We start from the raw sequence: 17,486 nt of genomic DNA on the forward strand, positions 1-17,486 counted from the left end.
GAAGTCAGCAGCCCATGGCGGCCACACGAAGACCACCGTCGCGAAGACCGCCGCTAGGCCTGACGCTCTTCACCCTCTTCATCAACCCATCATCATCGTCATCATCCATGCGATCCATTTGTACCATGGAGAATAAAAGGGTAGGAGAGGGCATGACGTCGGCCGCGTAGCCTCCACAAGCCATGCTCCCTTGACGCCTCGCCTCTTTCTCATTTTCCTCCTTACTCTCCTCACTTACCATGCCAACGTGACCAAATCACGTGGCCGTAGCTAGCCTTCGTCTTACTACGGGCTACTAGAATACACCCCAGTCTAGCCTTGGATCTGATAAAACCTACCGGACGGAGCGCGCGCAAGCCTGCAAGGAGTCCTTCTACAATCAATCATCCATCTCACACGTGACATGTCACGCGCACCAATCGCCAGAGAGATCTGCGGTCACGCTGGGCACAAAGCCGTTTAAACTTTTTATGACTAGGCTTCACCAATATTGCAACGTGCCCCCTTCTAGTACTTCTAACCTCCTTGATTTGTACAGTACCATTAAGTGTACTAGAATACGGGGTAGTGTTGGGACCGGAGCGGCTCGCGTGAGGCGTGTGGTGTAGATCGGCGGCAGGACGTGCGGACTGCAGCGACTTCCTGCTGCCCTGTCGACTGCAGCGCCGCGATTGATGTCCAGACGCGCAGCCTCACAAGCTCCCATTGCCGAGCCGCGCGGGTCCAAAACACTACCCCGTAGTCTAGTACACTGTAGTATACCATTTCATCGTCGTTAGAAGCGGCGCCGCAGGCTCTCCAAAGTATGGGCGGTTTGGCTTCCTGTAGCTGAAATAAATATATCATATATCATATCACATCAAGCGTGCAGGTCGGGGATCCACTGGTTACTCACAAATATATATAGTGCGCAGAACTTGTCTTCTAGGTTGTGTCGGCCCGCTGCCCTGAAGCTCTAATCTAGACACTTAGCAAAGACGTTGGAGAGGAATCCGGCGGTCGTGATTGGCCGGCGCCGCTCTTGGCTTTGACGCTGTCCAATCACGATGGTCGAATTTTTTCGATTATTTTTTTTTTCGCCAATATTCCAGATTAGAGCCCTTGCAGTGCACGGACGCGCGCAACTCCGCAAGCCCGTCTTAAATATGGCACAGGAGTGAAGTGACGTCAGAGGTGCGAGTCCGCGTGTCTATAGCGGATGTTGTAATATCACTCTGCGCCTGATGAAGTAGCAAAGTATAAATAAATAATTTATTTTATTTTAAATACGTGGCGTTTATAGGACCGGTTCTTTAGCGCTTCTCTGTCCGGTGCCTGACTTCCAGCCTCGATAATGCAATCAAGTCACGTGACAACCGTCATCAGCGTGACGGCCGTCACGTGACACTGACGTCATGTGACGTGTATTGACATCACATCTTGTGACATTCCGATGTCACAGAGGAGCTACAAGTGCTATGCATTCATAGCGTCTTTGGGATATATCAGAAACGGGCAGTTTTTTCAGTCTTTACAAGCACGTTTCTGACAAAGAAATGTTCGTCAAAAAAAAAATCTGACAAAAATATTGGCTTTCACACCTCTCCCACGACACATGTCAATTACAAAAAAAAAAAATGTTCAAACTATTTTTAAGAATGTTTCTAAGCATTTTGAGCAAAGAAATCACAACAACGTTCGTTATTACATATGTGGTACAATGACATGATTTTTGATGTATGTGTACGAGTTGTTTAATTCGAATATAGCAACATTACAGACAACACACAGATGATGCACTTAAATATCGCCCACCCTGTATAGGCCTTTATGATGTGGTATTCTTATAGAGTAGCGTGTAAATAAAGCAAACGCTGGTCGCACATTTCTTTCTTTTGAACAAAAAAATAAAACATACATGGTTCAACAATTAAAATAGACATGCGTAAAAATACGGCGAATGCCAGTTCTCGGTCAACACAAAGGGTAAATCAAATTTTGTACTTCCTGCAGCATAACGTCGACAATACTGCAAATGAAAGACACGCGAAGGTTACTACTTCGTATTACCGGTAGTGAAGCCAAGGCTAGGCGCACGTGCACGTGCCTTGACAGCAGGCGGTTTCCGCCCACGAGTCAAAGACAGATTCAAAGGCAAGGCACTCACGCTACAGCCTTCGCTCTGTTACTACTTGAATCGCAAAACGATAAGATCTCACCGGAAGAATAAACAGCGAACACCGCTTCCCTACATAAAAACTTTTGTTTTGTTATTTCACGCCCCTGCAAATACCGCTTGGTCACATACCATAACATTTCTAACAACGAGCAATTACATCATACCTGAAAGCAATGTTCGCTCAATATTTGTCTTATGGTACTATGTCCATGAGGTGAAATGAAGTATATAGTTAAAAAATAGATGGTCCTAATATTCTGCACTTGCGTTAACCAGGAACTTTTATGGTGGTATACGCAACATTAAAATAGCTCTCAAAATGCACCTTAAACAGACTCGTGTTAAAATTAAGTCAGCCATGTGTGAACGCCAACACTAATTAGCAGAAGTTGCGAATCAACCGCGCGAACTAATGCTGACCTCTCAGCAAAGAGTCACTTTACGTGTCTGAAAAGCAACAAAAACAAAAAAAAAAAACATGCAGCATATTTTGCGATCTTGAAACGATGGTTATATATACAATGAGGTCCACATATCAATGGATAAAACGAAGCTCGAGTAATTATCACGAACACGCAAGGCGGTGACAAAGCTGCCGCTCGACCCGTCTTTCGGTAAGTTAAATCGCCTGGCTTATGTCATAAGTACAATCAGTAAAAGCTTGTCTTCATATAAAATTCAGTGTTTTATCCTTTGTTGTGACCACTCAAGTATCTCGAAACTGAGTTCAATGTAGCCCACCCTGGGTTCACCAATCTTTTCAGTGTGATAATTTGTGGCAACTTTTTGAATCGCCTTAAAGCATGACATATCGGAATCTAGCTTTAGCTGCCTCCAAATGCGCTCCCAGATAGTGACCTTGAGATGATTTTTCGATGCATCAGTGACCATTAATCGTCCGACTTGCCAAACCCAAGTTGATATCTTGGATCTTGGTGCCCAGTGTCCCCATGCCTGTTCATCTGCTGTTCAGCTTTATCTTCAAACAATTGTTATAGTAGATAGCTGCAGATACCTAGCAGTGAATATCTGTTTGGTGGGGGGGGGGGGGGGGGGGGGCAGCCGTTTACTACGAGGAAGAAAAAAAAAGTGCTAGTTCATCGCCTTGTGATTGGAAAAATATCTGAACTGGTCCTTTTCATAGATGTCATTTAGTAGTTGGCGCCAAACGTTATTGTAACCCTCCGCTACCTGATCGTTACCATTATGTTTATCCAAAAAACACGTTCATATCTCACAAATAGAAGTCGATTTTCAATCGCTATTTAAAGTGTCCAATTTAACCCAAACCTTTGCAGGTGCCCGTCGCCTTTTTTCTCTTAACCTGGACATCAAGAGAAGATGCTTCAAACTGAATGTAGAAGTACACGCTTTCCCCCGTTGTCTATGCCCCATATCGGACTTGACAGAAAACAGCTCCACCCAGCGAACGCCTCCAAATGGTTTACACCAAGACATCAACAGTTGCGATTCATGTATACCGACGTGGTCAGTATAGCTGTCCATCTTAAGAAGCAGCTGTCCCACAGTTGTCCACATCAAGACGGACAACTTGTCCCTCAACTGTCTCTCATGGTCGATCTCGAGGCGCAGCTGTCCCCTCCCCACCCCCGTTCTGACGCAGTAAGCACAGCGACGTCTTCAGATCTTCTTGTAGGTCTTGAGGGCGGACAACACGATGTAGAGGACCCAGAGGAAGACCAGGAACACGGCGCTTGCCGTTGCTGTTGCGCGAGGGCCGCCCAGCTCGCCCTTGCCAAAGAAGTTTAGGCTTCGCCTCAGTACCAAGAGGGCGATGCAGCTTGCCGACACAGCACAGTAGATGCCAACGCTAAAGCCCAGAGAGCCAGCATCTACGCCAAAGACGCCACCCTGTAAGAGAGTGACACGCAACGTTATATGAAGAACACGTGGGCGGGAGGGCAGTGCGACCTAGATAGCTATCGACGTGTTGGCAGAACACGTTTCGAGGTTTGACTAAAAGCACTGACAATTATTTTCGCGCGTGTCTTCTGCAAGTTGACAAATATATATATGTGTGCTTTGAGAAATTTAATTTGGTTTTTGTATTGATATACTAAACTTTCCGGCAACCATACCACTAGTTACTATACTTCGTTTCACCATAACTCCCGACGCAGCCAACGCTACGAGCTGACGGGACCAATCAGACAGCCTCATTTAAGACCATGGCGTTTGTCATGTTTCTGTACGTATTGATTTGTTGCTTTATTTGTTGCCATCGCTGAACCAATCATAAACAAAAGAGTCATAATGACTCGCGCTTTTGACGATTGGCCTCATTACCTCCTTCGGCTGCCCCTGGACTTGAGTTGAATTTGTTCACCCGATGAAGCGATTGGACGAGCCGTAGATGGATCAGTTAGTTTGTTGTTTATGAGATTAGAGAACTTGAGAGTAGAGGGAGGCTAAGGCACCTGTCGAAGGCTCCAGGTTCAAGTCTCCCTCACTTGCAGGCCTTTTGTTTTCGGCGTGTAAAAAAAAAAAACAAAAAAAAAACGGACAGCACATGCGTGACGAGAGGTACAACGGGTCGTACGATACGTCGGTAAGATGCCCGAATCCGATCAGGCGCCGGCCAATCACAGGGTTCACCTGACACTTGTCTTTTCCGGCGCATCGTCAGATATGCGGCCATCTTTTCAACGTGTCGTACGACACGTGCTTGTGTTTTATTTTATACTAATTTAATAAAGCAACAAATCAACTTTTAAAAAAAAGAAAAACGTGAATGGATCAATTTTTGGCGCTTACATTTATTTTGTTCTATTTTGAAATATGACACAGTTGGTGCAAGTTTAAAATCTGGCAAGGACGACCCTGCCTATCTAAGGGTACGCGAACCTGAAATACTCAAGTGACTGAACGAAGGACACGGAATTTCTTGTGTTTTCTGCCGCTGCACCTGTGTATAACCACCCCAAATCGATGACGTGACAGAAAAAACCACACCAGTCCACATAAGACTGCTTACGTGTAGGGAGGCGAAAGCCAGTCCAGGACGACCTCAAGGACAACGTCTAGGACGACGCCAAGAGAAGTACGTCTAGGAATTCACTTTGATTCCTCTCAATTCGCTTTGTCATCCCTCTTAATTTTATTGCCTCTAATTCGCCTAAGTGGTCACGGTAAACGCTTTGGTACTTTTCGTGTCGACGACGTGTATTCACTCAAAGACTTTAACGGTCGACTGAACAACGAGACGTATAAGGCTTATGCCTTTAAAAAAAAAAACGCCAGCTGTACCTTTAGCTCCAAAGTACAATAATGTACAAAATGTAGTATTTAAGGAGCGAGCGTTTAAATTTGTTTAGAAGACATGAAACAGTCGTTTCGGGGCGTGAAGAGGCGTTTATATTTTTATCAATTTACCCGCTGGGAAACTGATGGTACATATGTCACGTGACGTCAATTTTACCGCTAAGTTGAGCGGGGAAGCTAAAGCAGAGTATAGATCACGTGGCGTTGAGCTACATGACGTCATTTTTCCCGCTAAATCAATCGAACAAACTGAATTGGCGTAAAGGTCACGTGACGTGAATTCTCCCGCTAAATTTAGCCGGAATGGCAACGATAGAGGAACACATTTTCTGAATTGCGGGTTCAATTTAAAAAATCCTTTCACGCTTAAAATAAAATAAAAATAAACTTCTGACTCACCTTGATTTGCCAGTAGGCGGCCGCCACCACCCACGGTATCCCGAGTCCCAAGAACACGTTGACGGAGTTGCTCCCGGTGACGTTGCCAATGGCGTTGTCGGCGTACTTTTCGGACCGAGCGCAGCCCTTGGACGCGAAGAGGTCTGGCAACGACGTGCCCAGTGCTACGAAGGTGATGGCCGTGATGGTGTCCTCGAGACCGACCAGGCAGCCGAAGATTCCGGCCAGGTCGCCCACGATGGCCGTCAGGAGCCCGATGGCGCCCAGGGACACGAAGAAGGTGAGCCAGCCGCCCAGGAAGCCCGTCGGTGGCACCAGCGCGAAGATGACCTGTGGTACCACGTCCGTAGAGACGCTTGGTTAATCAGGCGAGAGTGCGTCCGCACCCGAAGCTTCGATCTGATTGAATCAGTCAGTCAGCGCCAAAAGTATGTTGTCATTGCGCTCGGTCATTGCGCTTGGTTGCGCAAAGACAAAAAAAATCGCAGTGCATTCACCGATCGTCATTGGCTTAGTAAGTGACACCAAACGCACAAAGACGATGGATGCCGTGACGACGCACTTTTGGCGCTGCCTGCTTTACTTTATTAGATCATAGTGTCGATTATATAGTCTCCACCTCTATAACATATCCTACGTGAAAAAAAAATACTTTAGTCCAGATGCGTGGCTCTATCTTTCTTTCGTATAGGGACTCGTATAATTTGCTTTCAGCGATGTATTTAATAAAGCCCCCCGGATGCGTTACTGGCAGGAAATAAAAAAGGCCACAAATATTACTTCGGTGCAAAACTCGGAAGGAAAGTTAACAGCCTAATGTCCATACCATGAGAGCCCGTGCTGTTTAACCATTCTGCAGTTGAGAATGCCGATTTTTAAAAGAATGTTTATCTTCAAAAATGGTGCTTTGCGGGCCTCTCGCTGGTGAGGTCCGCAAGAGAACGCAGTTTACCGTGCCGTGACCGCGCAGATCCAGATCCAGAAAAGCCGCCGGATACGCAGCTTGTCATGCGACGCATCGACGTTTCCCCTTACGTATACGCACCTTCCAACCGAACGTCAGGAAGTGCATGACGTAGTCCACGGCCGTGGCGTTCTCGATGTCGCCCCCGTTGACGTTCATGGCGTCCTTCATCTGTTCCACCCAAGTCTCCGAGTGCAACCGCAGCTTGTCCACGTTGGTGTTGGTCATCAGCATGAGCCGGTTCACGATCGTGTTGAACTCTGCAGGGAGGGAGCGTGGCGCGAAAATGCTTGCAACGTAGAAACAAAAATCTTGCCGCGGCAATTTAAAGTTTGTAGATTGCGAATGGCAGAATGGCAACTTTCCTCACAGATGTCGAGGAAGAGTTGCTAGAACTTGGTTGTCGAGCTTATGATACTCTATTGCAAGGTCACTCCCTTCACCGGACTTTATATCCTAAAGTATCTCCTTTTTATCTATTGTTGTCCAATTTTTTTTTTCGAAATCGTTTATCCGCCCTACTCCTCAACAAAAACAGCACTCTTCGTATCCAAATTAAGACATCTGCTTTCTTGAACACTCACAATACTTTCCGAGTGTCAAATCAAAGTTGCGTTTTTCGATAACATCTAGAAGGAACTGTATGGACGGCTATATTTTTTGCAACTATATAGCTCAAATGATCTTTTTCAAGTGACGAACGCCGTCTGGGGGTTTGCGTGCTAACTACAAATGATGGGCATCTCAACGTTCCGCCACGAATAAGAACACGTAGGCATCGTGCCGTTGTATCAGTTTTTATTGGTTTTTTATGCCTCATATTGCCTATGCTCTGGAAATAATCGTCAAAAAAGACGAAATATGCACGGAGGTAGATGCTCAAAATGTTGGTCGGACGGGACGGTGTTCTCCAAGAAATGGCGACAGCAGGAAGCAAGGATCAGGGGAGGTGATTTATGCGTGCTCAGAATCGGAAAAGGTCCACTAATAGCCTCCCCGGTTACCATTACACATCGACCCATGTGCCCTACATACACACTCTAATTAATCAATGTGAAGCTATTTTTGCTATGCGTAACACCAATATGTACAAAACTCATGTATGTAACAAAACAAGCCAAGTCATCAAGCTCACCTTCATCACTGGTGATGGTCACGGTGGTCTTGGTGAGGTGGCCCAGGCTCGATCCGGGCGATGGGTCGAAGAGCTCGACTTCGAAGTGCTCGTCCTTCTCGTTCTCGAAGTCGTCCACGATGGGGATTTCGATGTTCTTGACGGTCTCGCCGTGCTCGAACACCAGCTTGCCTTCTCCGCCATGGAAGTCCTCGCCTTCTTTGGCCGTCTGGCTCTTGGTGCGCCAGTGGACGAACGCCGTGCCGTCGGCGCCTTTCGAGCGGACCACGGCCACCTGAGCCGAGCCTACGCTCTCTCGTACCAACAGACCTCTGCGACGGAACTCAAAAGTGCCCGGTTCTGAAAAAAAATTAAAAAAAAAAAAGAGTAGGAAAGGTCATATTCGTGCTATGGTCGACCCGCAGGCAAGCTGGTGAAGGTCTGAGCTCGTGACTGCGACGCAGACACTCAGGATGTCCCCGATTTATCCGTTTCTAGCACTTTGTTTCAATGTGGGAAATAATTACGGTTGCTAACCTATCAAGATCAATAAGAAAGGGTATACCAGGTAACATTAAGATCTAAACAAGTTTTGAGAATTCCACAACCTGAATGATCTAGATCTTTGGAGAGGTTCAAAACCTCTAAAAATGAAGTTATTCTGACTCTTCTGATAGAGTACTTCTGAAGTTTAAATAGTATTAGGATTGTTCGGATAAACCTCGACTGTATTTATGCCAATATTATGTTCGAAATATAAGCCTGCATTAAACCTGAAAAATTACTGGATCATCTTTGGATTGGGCCGGGAAGGATCAAGAACAGTCTTTGACCAGTACCGTCGTCATCGATGATGGTCACCTCCATGACGGACTTGCGTCCCAGCATGACGTTGCTGCTTTCCAGGGGCAGCGAGAGTCGGAGGAAAAAGGTCTCGTCAGGTTCCCACTGGTTGTCGTCCACGATCTGCACGGACACCTTGCGCTGGACCTCCCCCGGTTGAAACAGAACCATCTGGCGCAGGTCCATGTAGTCCTCGCCGGCCACGGCTGTGCCGTCGATGGTCTCCACCCTGCGATCAAGTACCTGGCACTGTGAATACTTTCCCAGTAACTTCAAGGACTCCACCAGGCAAAGAACATTTCCTAAGTTGTACAGGAATGTAGGTACACATTGACACATATGTTCTTGCAGCGGAACCTCCCGGAAGTCTCGAGGGGGCAGCGGACGTCTGTTTGGCATTTAAACCCAGGCTGACAAAAAGTTCTTCTTCGAGTTATTTCTCTCTGTCAGCATCGCGGCTTCTTCGGTTATATGTATATCAAAACATTCTAGATAACAAGGTCGTATATCACTGAATTTCCCGTATAACCTAACGGAGTCCTGCGCTGGGCACCAATCGGACACAAGCGCTGAGTCGGCGTTCGACCGGGACTCCTATTCAGTCAGTCGCAAGACGACTACAAGCGGCTAAAGCTCAAATTTCGATCCGCGTCCGGAAGGGGAATTGCGCCACCTCTCTGGCCTCGTCCGCGACGCCAACCTTAGTTCGAGTTTTCGCCGCTGCGTGAGAAGGGCCTGTGCGCACGCAGAACTCTTCTCGAACAACCTCCGTCGGGATCAGCCTACCTGCAAGTCGCCGGGCAGTCGATCTTTCCCTTCCGGCGGATGATGACGTCCACTTTGCCGGCTTTCTCGAGCACGGCGCACGAGCTGGCGTTGAACTCGATCAGGGCGACGTCCTTACTCTCGGACTCCGGCACGGGCTTGAGCAGCTTGCCTTGCTCCACTTCGTCCGCAGTCTGCACCAAATGTACATGAACGCACAGACAACTAAATAGCTCTTTCTTTTGTATTGTTCTTTGATAAAACTTTAAGGACCTCGAAAAGAAGTTGGCGAATTGCGTAAGGGGTCCAACGTGGCGAAGAGGTATGCTATGTGAGACACACTTTGCCGTTAAATCCAGCACACTGTAAGAAACACAACGCTCTTAGACACCAGTATTTGACTCTTTAAACCAGTAAACTATGCCCCTAATACACTATCATTAGACACATTATCAAATTTAAAGGGGCACCGACACATCAAAACCACTGTTTTTATTGTCCGAAACGATTGAAAACGATGCCGGGGCATTGCCCTCAAAATTTGAAAGTTGGGAATTCAGTATTTGTGAAGTAAAAAAACAATTTCCAAATGCCGAATTCGAAGTTCCCGCGCGATCCGCGCCGGTGTCTTGACGTCAAATATTGCGGAGTCCTGAGAGTCGACTTTCTTTCACGGCTCTGGGCTGTTGCCACCGCGACCCGATGCGAGGAGGAAAGGAGCGGCAGACAAGGGCGCCGGCGGACCTAGAAAAAACGGTTTTATTCCGTGCGAGGGGTGCCGACTTTCTTGGCGGCATGTTTTCCGGGGGAGGATACAATTCCAGAAGGCGACATCACACCGGACTCCGATTTTTGGTATTTCCAAAAGAAGGGCCGTAGTGCGTTCGCAATAGAATTAGGAAACATGTTTTACGATTGCCGTTATTAAATGTTATAAAAATGTCGCCTACAGAGCTTCTAAATTTCATGATTTTTGACGTCACGAATCAAAAGAAGCGAGGAGGCGAAGAGCGGGAGAGGAAAGCGCCAAAAATAAAAAAACGTGCGCGCGCGTCAAATTTTTTTGCGATGTTTTTTTTTTTTTTGCATGTCTTTTATTACAATTTGCATCGTTTTAGACAATAAAAAAATGCGACCCTTGGGGTGTCAGTGCCCCTTTAACATGTGGAGTCGTGCCAGGTACATAATACATTTTTCCCACAAAAAGTAATATTGTCAAATTTAACAAGTGTATTTTCAAGTAAAAAAAAACATTGGTACAGGAAATATAAATTTGATGTGGACGCTAAAGCAACTCCCGCTAAAACCGTTTGAAATAAGTGGTTGGCGCTGCACACACGACAGTGAGCTAGACGGTTCCCACACTGCACAACACTCTCTTCTACAGCCTTTCTACATTCCTAAAAACAAATTAAAGGATGCCCCACTCAACAGCACCCATAAAAGCTGTGTCACTCGAAACAAGGGTGCTTAAAGGGTGTAGCGCCTGTAACTATTCAGAACAACATTTTCGCACCATTAAGTGTGTAAATACGTTCACGGTGTAGTCAAGACTTGTACGGCACTCATTACAGCTAATCAAATTACTTGTAATCGATTACTTTTTAAAATATAATTTTGTAATCATTTGAACACATTTATCAAAAAGTAGTCGCAAGCGCAATTTTAATATTTTGGAAGTACTAAAATTACTTGTAGCCGTTGATATTTTTCCTCCCCTATCTAATGGTGCTCTTTGTACAAGTTTCCTTCCAAGGAATCCTCAAATCAAATCCCCGACAAGACGATGGTTTACTAAAACTGGTGGGTTGGAAGATAAGCAGTTTTTAGTTTGGTGTTTACTAACCAATACAAACCTATTCTCAAACCGACAGAAAAATTTATCGTTTTTAAAATCTGCAATAACTGGAAAAGTATGGTTATTTTTTTCCAAGTAAAGACCAATTCTTTTGACTTTTAAGTAATCAAGTAACCTAACTGAATACTTTTAAACCAAGAGTAATTGTAATTGTAATCGACTATTTTCTGCAGTAGCGGGTACAAGACAGGTGTGTAGTGCCAGACAGTGTTTTTTTATGTGCCCTCCATTGTCTGTGCATAGCTCGCACATTTTTAGTTTTTTTTTTTTTAATTCTTATGAATTTCCAACTAATCTGAACCAAAGTTTTGAAAAAGGAAAAATGGCAAGTTGCATGCGTAGTTGTATAGAGCGAGTATCTCACCTTGGCATCAGCTTCGTCCTTAACGGCCAGTGCAAACATGTCTCGAACCTCTTGGTCCATCTTCTGTAAAGCGACACGAAATCTCGCCGTTAAAGATGAAAGTAAACGTTTGTACTTTGAGCTGGGATCTAGCAGTCAGCCTTGGTTCAATTGCAATGACCGCTCTGAAGAATGCTCCTTGTCCCCAATAAATTATGTCGGCTCCTTCCCATTTTCATTCTGCTTTCTCATTCCTATTTACACCAACCATAAATTCAGACATGTAAGAGGAAATACTTTTAAAAATTATCTTTCATATAATTTACCGAAGTTCAATTTTGCACCTTGTGGCTACCTAAAATCTACAGCCCACTTTCGTTTCGCTCTTGACCACTGCCGGTACGATCATGCCCATTAACTGTTGAATCAATATGTGAGGCAGGAAATTGTATACATTTGCCTCATAACTCGGTCGGAATGTCCCCAGATGCCTCCTTAAATACTAGCAACTTAAATACTAGCAACTTAAATACTAGCAACTTAAATACTAGCAACTAACTTCAATGTTCCTCAAAGAGAAAGGATTTCTGGTCTAAGGCTGTAAGATTGCTTTCTGGGTGGAACGCGTGTACGCCAATACGAAACTATTTCATTACGGACTTCGCTACTATAATTTTTTAGGCTAACCGTTTGAAAGATGCAGTTTGGCGCAGACAGGTGTTTCTTACGTGCTGAAGCTTTTCCGAAATGCTGGGTTTGGTGCGTCGTCCGCCGGTGAGGTCGCGGATGGCTCCGACGCGGTACCACATCCGTGTGTGGCGCTGTTGCTCGGCGAGCTGCGCCGATGCGAGACAAGCGGCGTCTTCGTCCGTCAGCCCAGGGTGCTTGCGGATCTCCTGCAAAAATAGAAAAACACAGACGTTGAAATCGAACAAAAAACAAATTTAAACCGGAACGATCACGGTGAAAAGCAAATGATCCATACAACCGCATAAAACATATTTCTACAGCGAACTTACTGGCAAGAACACGATTATTGCTAAAAGAGAGCAGAAACAAAAATGATAGGTTTCACTGAAATGGTCAATGTGCTATGACATAAATATAACTTTTAAAAATCACTTTCTGTCCCTCAAAACTCTAAAAAACATTGCGCAGAAAAGAAAAAAACAATCCTGATAAGAAAAGGTATTTGGAGCGCAAGTTTGTTTGCTTCTTGCACATGGGGTGTGACGATGTCAGAAAGCCAAACTCTTATTGGCTGAATGAAAAAAACAACAGTGGATGGACTCTAAGGTATTTAGCATTGAGGTTCCTACCCCTTATCCTTTCAATCAGAACCAATCAGAGCTCGATTCCGCGACTCCATGTGAAACAAGCAGACGCTTTGCTCTCCGCATGGCTGAAAAATGTAAAAAAATATGTATTCATAAAACAGGAACCACAAGCTGGTCGGCACCTACCGTCATCAGCGTCCTATTCGGTTGATTCGGTCGCGGGAGTGAATAACAAAATAGGGTTCGATAACATTCTCCACGGCAACCGACTCTGTGAATGCCCGCGGGGAGGGGCTCCAAAGCCGGCATCGCCAGTGCTGCCATGCAATCCCTAAACCGGTCGGTGGTTGTCTTACCCTGATGAAGTCCAGCAGGCTTTCCCTGTTGAGTTCCCCGTTGGGGAAGAACTGTTTCCGCGTGCCCGGAGCCGAGACGGGAGCCACGGCGTTGCCGTTCCTCACAGAGGTGTCCGTGGTCGTCTGCAGCTCCAGCTGCTTCTGGGCGCTGCGCCCACGTCTTCCCGGCCAGAAGATGCCTCGGTCCGCGGCGTAAGCCAGGAACACCTTCGAGAAAAGAAGAAAAAAAGGAAGTGAGCGACAAGGTGATCGGGATGTAGATTAAGATATATACCGGGTGTTCCATTTTAATTCGAACAGATATATTACGAAAAAAATCCGTAAAAGATGCGCCATTACAGTTTGGGAAGGTGAGTTATACGGCCAGGGGGACATAATATAGGTGGATAACTAGATAATTAGCTAAACTTCCTTAATTAACATTTTATTGGGCCAAATTGATCATATGGTTCCAGTTAGGAGGAACTAGCTTCTTGCAACAAGTGGTAACTTTGGTGCGCCCCCGAGTTTCCCACGAGCTTCAAGTCGTTCTAAAATTGACTGATAGTGTGGTTTTCGATTATGCTCAGCATGTTCCTAATTGAAACCCTACGATTAATTTTACTAATTAAAGGTTATTTAAGGAAGCAGTTAATTATCTCACGTATCGCAAAGACTAGTCACCTATATGATGTCCACCTGGCCGTATAACTCCCCTGCCCAAACTGTATCAGTGCATATTTTACTTCTAATTTGTAATAAATCTGTATATATTACAGGTTTTCTTTTAAAGCTTTACAGATTTCTTTTAAAAAAGCCGTTAAAGCTACACTTATGTGGTTTGTGCAGGTGAGTTATACGGCCAGGGGTACATTATGTGAGTAGATAATGTTTGCGATAAATCGGCTAATAAATTAAAATTCGTCAATTAACTTTTTAATTAGTGAAAATAAACACATGGCTCCATTTAGAAACTTAGAGAGCGTCATCGAAAACCTCTAAATCAACTCTTTTTAGAACGACTTGAAGCTCGTGGGAAACTCGGTGGTGCACCAAAGTTAGCGCTCGCGAAGCAGGCGCAAAGCTGGCAGTGGCAAAACGCGGATGATTAGATTATCATCGCGTTCCGCCACTGCCAGCTTTGCGCCTGTTTCACGGGTGGTAACTTTGGCGCGCCCCTGAGTTTCCCACAAGCTTCAAGTCTTTTTAAAGAGTTTATAAAGCGGTTTTCGACGATGCTCAGCAATTTTTTAGTGGAACACTATGTTTATTTTCACTAATTAAAAAGTTCATTAACGAATTTTATTTTATTGGCCGACTTATCGCAAACATTATCCGCTTATAATTAAAGTCTCCCTGGCCGCATAACTCACCTACACAAACCGCATAAGTGTAGCTTTCACGGCTTTTTTAAAACAAATCTGTAAAACTTAAAAAAAGATCCTGTATATCTGAAAGAGGCGATCACACAATCTCATGTCTACGTCACAGACAGCTTAAGAAACGAAGGGCGTGGCTTATGAGTGACGTAAACTTTTCGTGCTTTGTGACTGGTTCTTCGCTGTTCTTACTGGCGAATGCCACAATCTCATTGGTTGTGGTGTTATAATGAGATGCCCCGGGGCTCGACACGCCCCTGGGATTGAGTAGTAACTTCAGCGCAGCGTGCTTCCCACTTGGTTAAAGACTTTCCGAAATTAACAAATTTAGTGGGTGTTTGATTACGCTTAGCTAGTTTCTCATAAGAACCATGTGTTCATTCTCACTAATTAAAATGCTAGTTCACGAATTTTAAATAATTAGCCGACTTATCGCGACGGTTAACCCCCTTGGCCGTATAACGTACCTCCACAAATCGCATTAGTACTGCTTTCACAGCTTTTTTTTTTCACAAATCTGTAAAGCTTAAAATTATACACACTGTACAAAAAGCGGAAAGACGTTTCTCCATACACAGGCAAGGTGTTTGTCCCTTGTGTCTTTACCTGTTGGGCTTGTTTACATTTGTTTTTTCCCACAAGATGACACAGATGTTTGTTTTCATTTTAAAAAAGTAGGGATTTTTAAATTTGGTAATGCGGCGGGCAGAAAGACACAAATATGTCGCCAAACGTATGTTAGAAAATTCGGCCAACAAAATTAGCCATTGAATAAGCTTCATGCACTATGGTCCTTAAGGCATCTTCACGCTGTACGAACACTAAGCAAACACGGGTTGCAAATATGTCTTGTTGTCAAACTAGCCTTACTGCTGAAGATGGACCTCCTTGCTCTCCTATAAACCGTTTTTACTGCCTCAGTAAGTAGTGCTGACAACTTGTTTGCGGGGGCAAGACCCTTGTGTGGAGAGGGGAAAGACCTGATGCCCTACTTCCATTCGTCATAGTGCTGCTTGTGCAAGGTGCATACATCTGCAAAGATAATAGCCTCAATTCTCATTGTGGTCTTGCTCAGTTCAGTTATGGGAACTTTTGCAGCATACATGAACCAGATTGCTAGTGTCTTACCAGGAGCGGGAAGAACAGCAACGTGAGAATGGCCTCCCAGAGCTCGACTACGTGGGGGCTGAAGCCGAGCAGCACTATCAGAAGCCACAGGTAGGCAAAGACGCTGAAGAAGGCCGTGATTCCAAAGACCTGCGGAAAGTTGGAACACAAAGCGCGATCGTGGCGAGCTTTCTCGTCGAAACCTGCACGGGCAGTGACTGCTTCAATCGCTTTGCGTACCTTGACCATTCGGATGGTTCGGACTTCCGTTCCGGGAATGCCTGTGATGCAGACGGCAGTAATGACCAGCAGGTTGAACGCTGCCGATCCTACTATGGTACCGGGACCAAGGTCTCCCGCTTCGAAGCTGCGTTTAGATGAGCAACAGCGTCAGAATGTTCCCCTCCAAAGACTTCCCCAACGTCAGTCAACACATACACATAAAGTTTCCGCACAGTTTCGAATGTCATGTCCGAAAAGCAACAACTGGTTGTGTGAGAGTGCTGACGGATTCAAGCGGCCACAATAAACAAGAAGGAAAGGGTCACGTCACTGTTTTTAACTTTAGCGGGACACCACGACGTCACGTGGTCTCGGGCGTCACGTGATCACATTAGGGTGCCTCCATGTGCGCTTCGCATAGGGTGATGTCAACTGCCTGTTTCCCTTTCCCACACCCTCGTCCACTGCCATTTTGTCCTCGTTGTTTCCCGGTGCGCCGGAAAGTGGCCTTTCTGTCCATCGGTCCTCCCATCCGAGGGGGGAAATGCTAATCGTCCCTCCGTGGGTTCCACAACGCTGCTCCGAACTTGTGAGATAAGGTGCTTGTTTCCGGGGGGGGGGGGGGGGGGGGGGGGGGGGGGGTTATAAGCCTACGGATTATCGCGAAGGCCAAAATTGCTGCTGGTTTGTCGGCGAGTGGTATTACAAAGGGTGGCATCACCCTAGCAAAGCCCACATGAAGGCTTATAGATCACATGGTCTTGTTTGTGGTGTACGTTACCTACTACATCCTTTCTCAAAATCACGTACCCCCGAGCCAACAAAAAAAAATTAATTTGCGTTTAAAGTAAATGCCACTATTACGGCGGCGTTCTGGCACACTATATATCAAGGGTTTCTAAATTGCGACTCGCGAGCCGCATGCGGCGCTCTTTACTGGTCCAAGTCCGTCTCGCGGCTCCCTGGTAAGCGTGCCCCTTTTCCCCTTCTGCGTCCCTAAAACAAAGTTCTAGAAAAAAAATCTCACAGTCTGGGCAACCTTGTACTACACTACGTACATACAGCTGCACTGATTTTTTGACACATATATGTGTCCAGTGTCCATGTTTCCGTTATTGTTCTACAAAGAATTTCGAACCGATTACGCATAACGGGCACCAGGAGGAGTGGCTGGCGAGCGGATGCATTCACTTTCGCTCAGCGTTTGAAGAAACGTTCTGCTGGCTGGGGCCCTAGTCTGGTCAAGCACAAAGATGGAGCCGAAAGTTCGCGGAGCGCGCCAATTGGGCATCTGCGAAAAAAGCGCAAAGTCATCAGCGTGATAGACCATTCGGTGCGCCTCGTCAACTTCGGTTCCAACTTTGTGTTTGACGAGTTTAGAGGGCCTGGGTCACTCAACTCGTCAAACACAAAGTTCGAGCCGAAAGTTAGCGGAGCGCG

The 17,486-nt window shown here is 45.7% G+C and overlaps 1 protein-coding gene across 1 annotated transcript in view; it reads right to left on the minus strand.

The window, feature by feature from the left end:
* Nucleotides 1-1,708: 1,708 nt before the first annotated feature.
* LOC8028603 (sodium/calcium exchanger 3) overlaps nucleotides 1,709-17,486 on the minus strand; it is a 54,751-nt gene continuing 38,973 nt past the window's right edge. Inside the window, exons 3-13 of the mRNA XM_029981093.3 lie at nucleotides 16,065-16,191; nucleotides 15,846-15,974; nucleotides 13,360-13,566; nucleotides 12,455-12,622; nucleotides 11,748-11,810; nucleotides 9,547-9,719; nucleotides 8,757-8,989; nucleotides 7,939-8,277; nucleotides 6,885-7,063; nucleotides 5,840-6,169; nucleotides 1,709-4,030 (exon numbers count right to left, since the gene is read on the minus strand). Of these exons, the coding sequence (XP_029836953.2) occupies nucleotides 3,800-4,030; nucleotides 5,840-6,169; nucleotides 6,885-7,063; nucleotides 7,939-8,277; nucleotides 8,757-8,989; nucleotides 9,547-9,719; nucleotides 11,748-11,810; nucleotides 12,455-12,622; nucleotides 13,360-13,566; nucleotides 15,846-15,974; nucleotides 16,065-16,191 (2,179 nt within the window). The 3' untranslated portion in view covers nucleotides 1,709-3,799. The remainder of the gene's footprint in view (nucleotides 4,031-5,839; nucleotides 6,170-6,884; nucleotides 7,064-7,938; nucleotides 8,278-8,756; nucleotides 8,990-9,546; nucleotides 9,720-11,747; nucleotides 11,811-12,454; nucleotides 12,623-13,359; nucleotides 13,567-15,845; nucleotides 15,975-16,064; nucleotides 16,192-17,486) is intronic.

This window comes from Ixodes scapularis, unplaced genomic scaffold (genome assembly GCF_016920785.2).
Source record: "Ixodes scapularis isolate PalLabHiFi unplaced genomic scaffold, ASM1692078v2 PGA_scaffold6__148_contigs__length_123643588, whole genome shotgun sequence".
NCBI classification, from domain to species: domain Eukaryota; kingdom Metazoa; phylum Arthropoda; class Arachnida; order Ixodida; family Ixodidae; genus Ixodes; species Ixodes scapularis.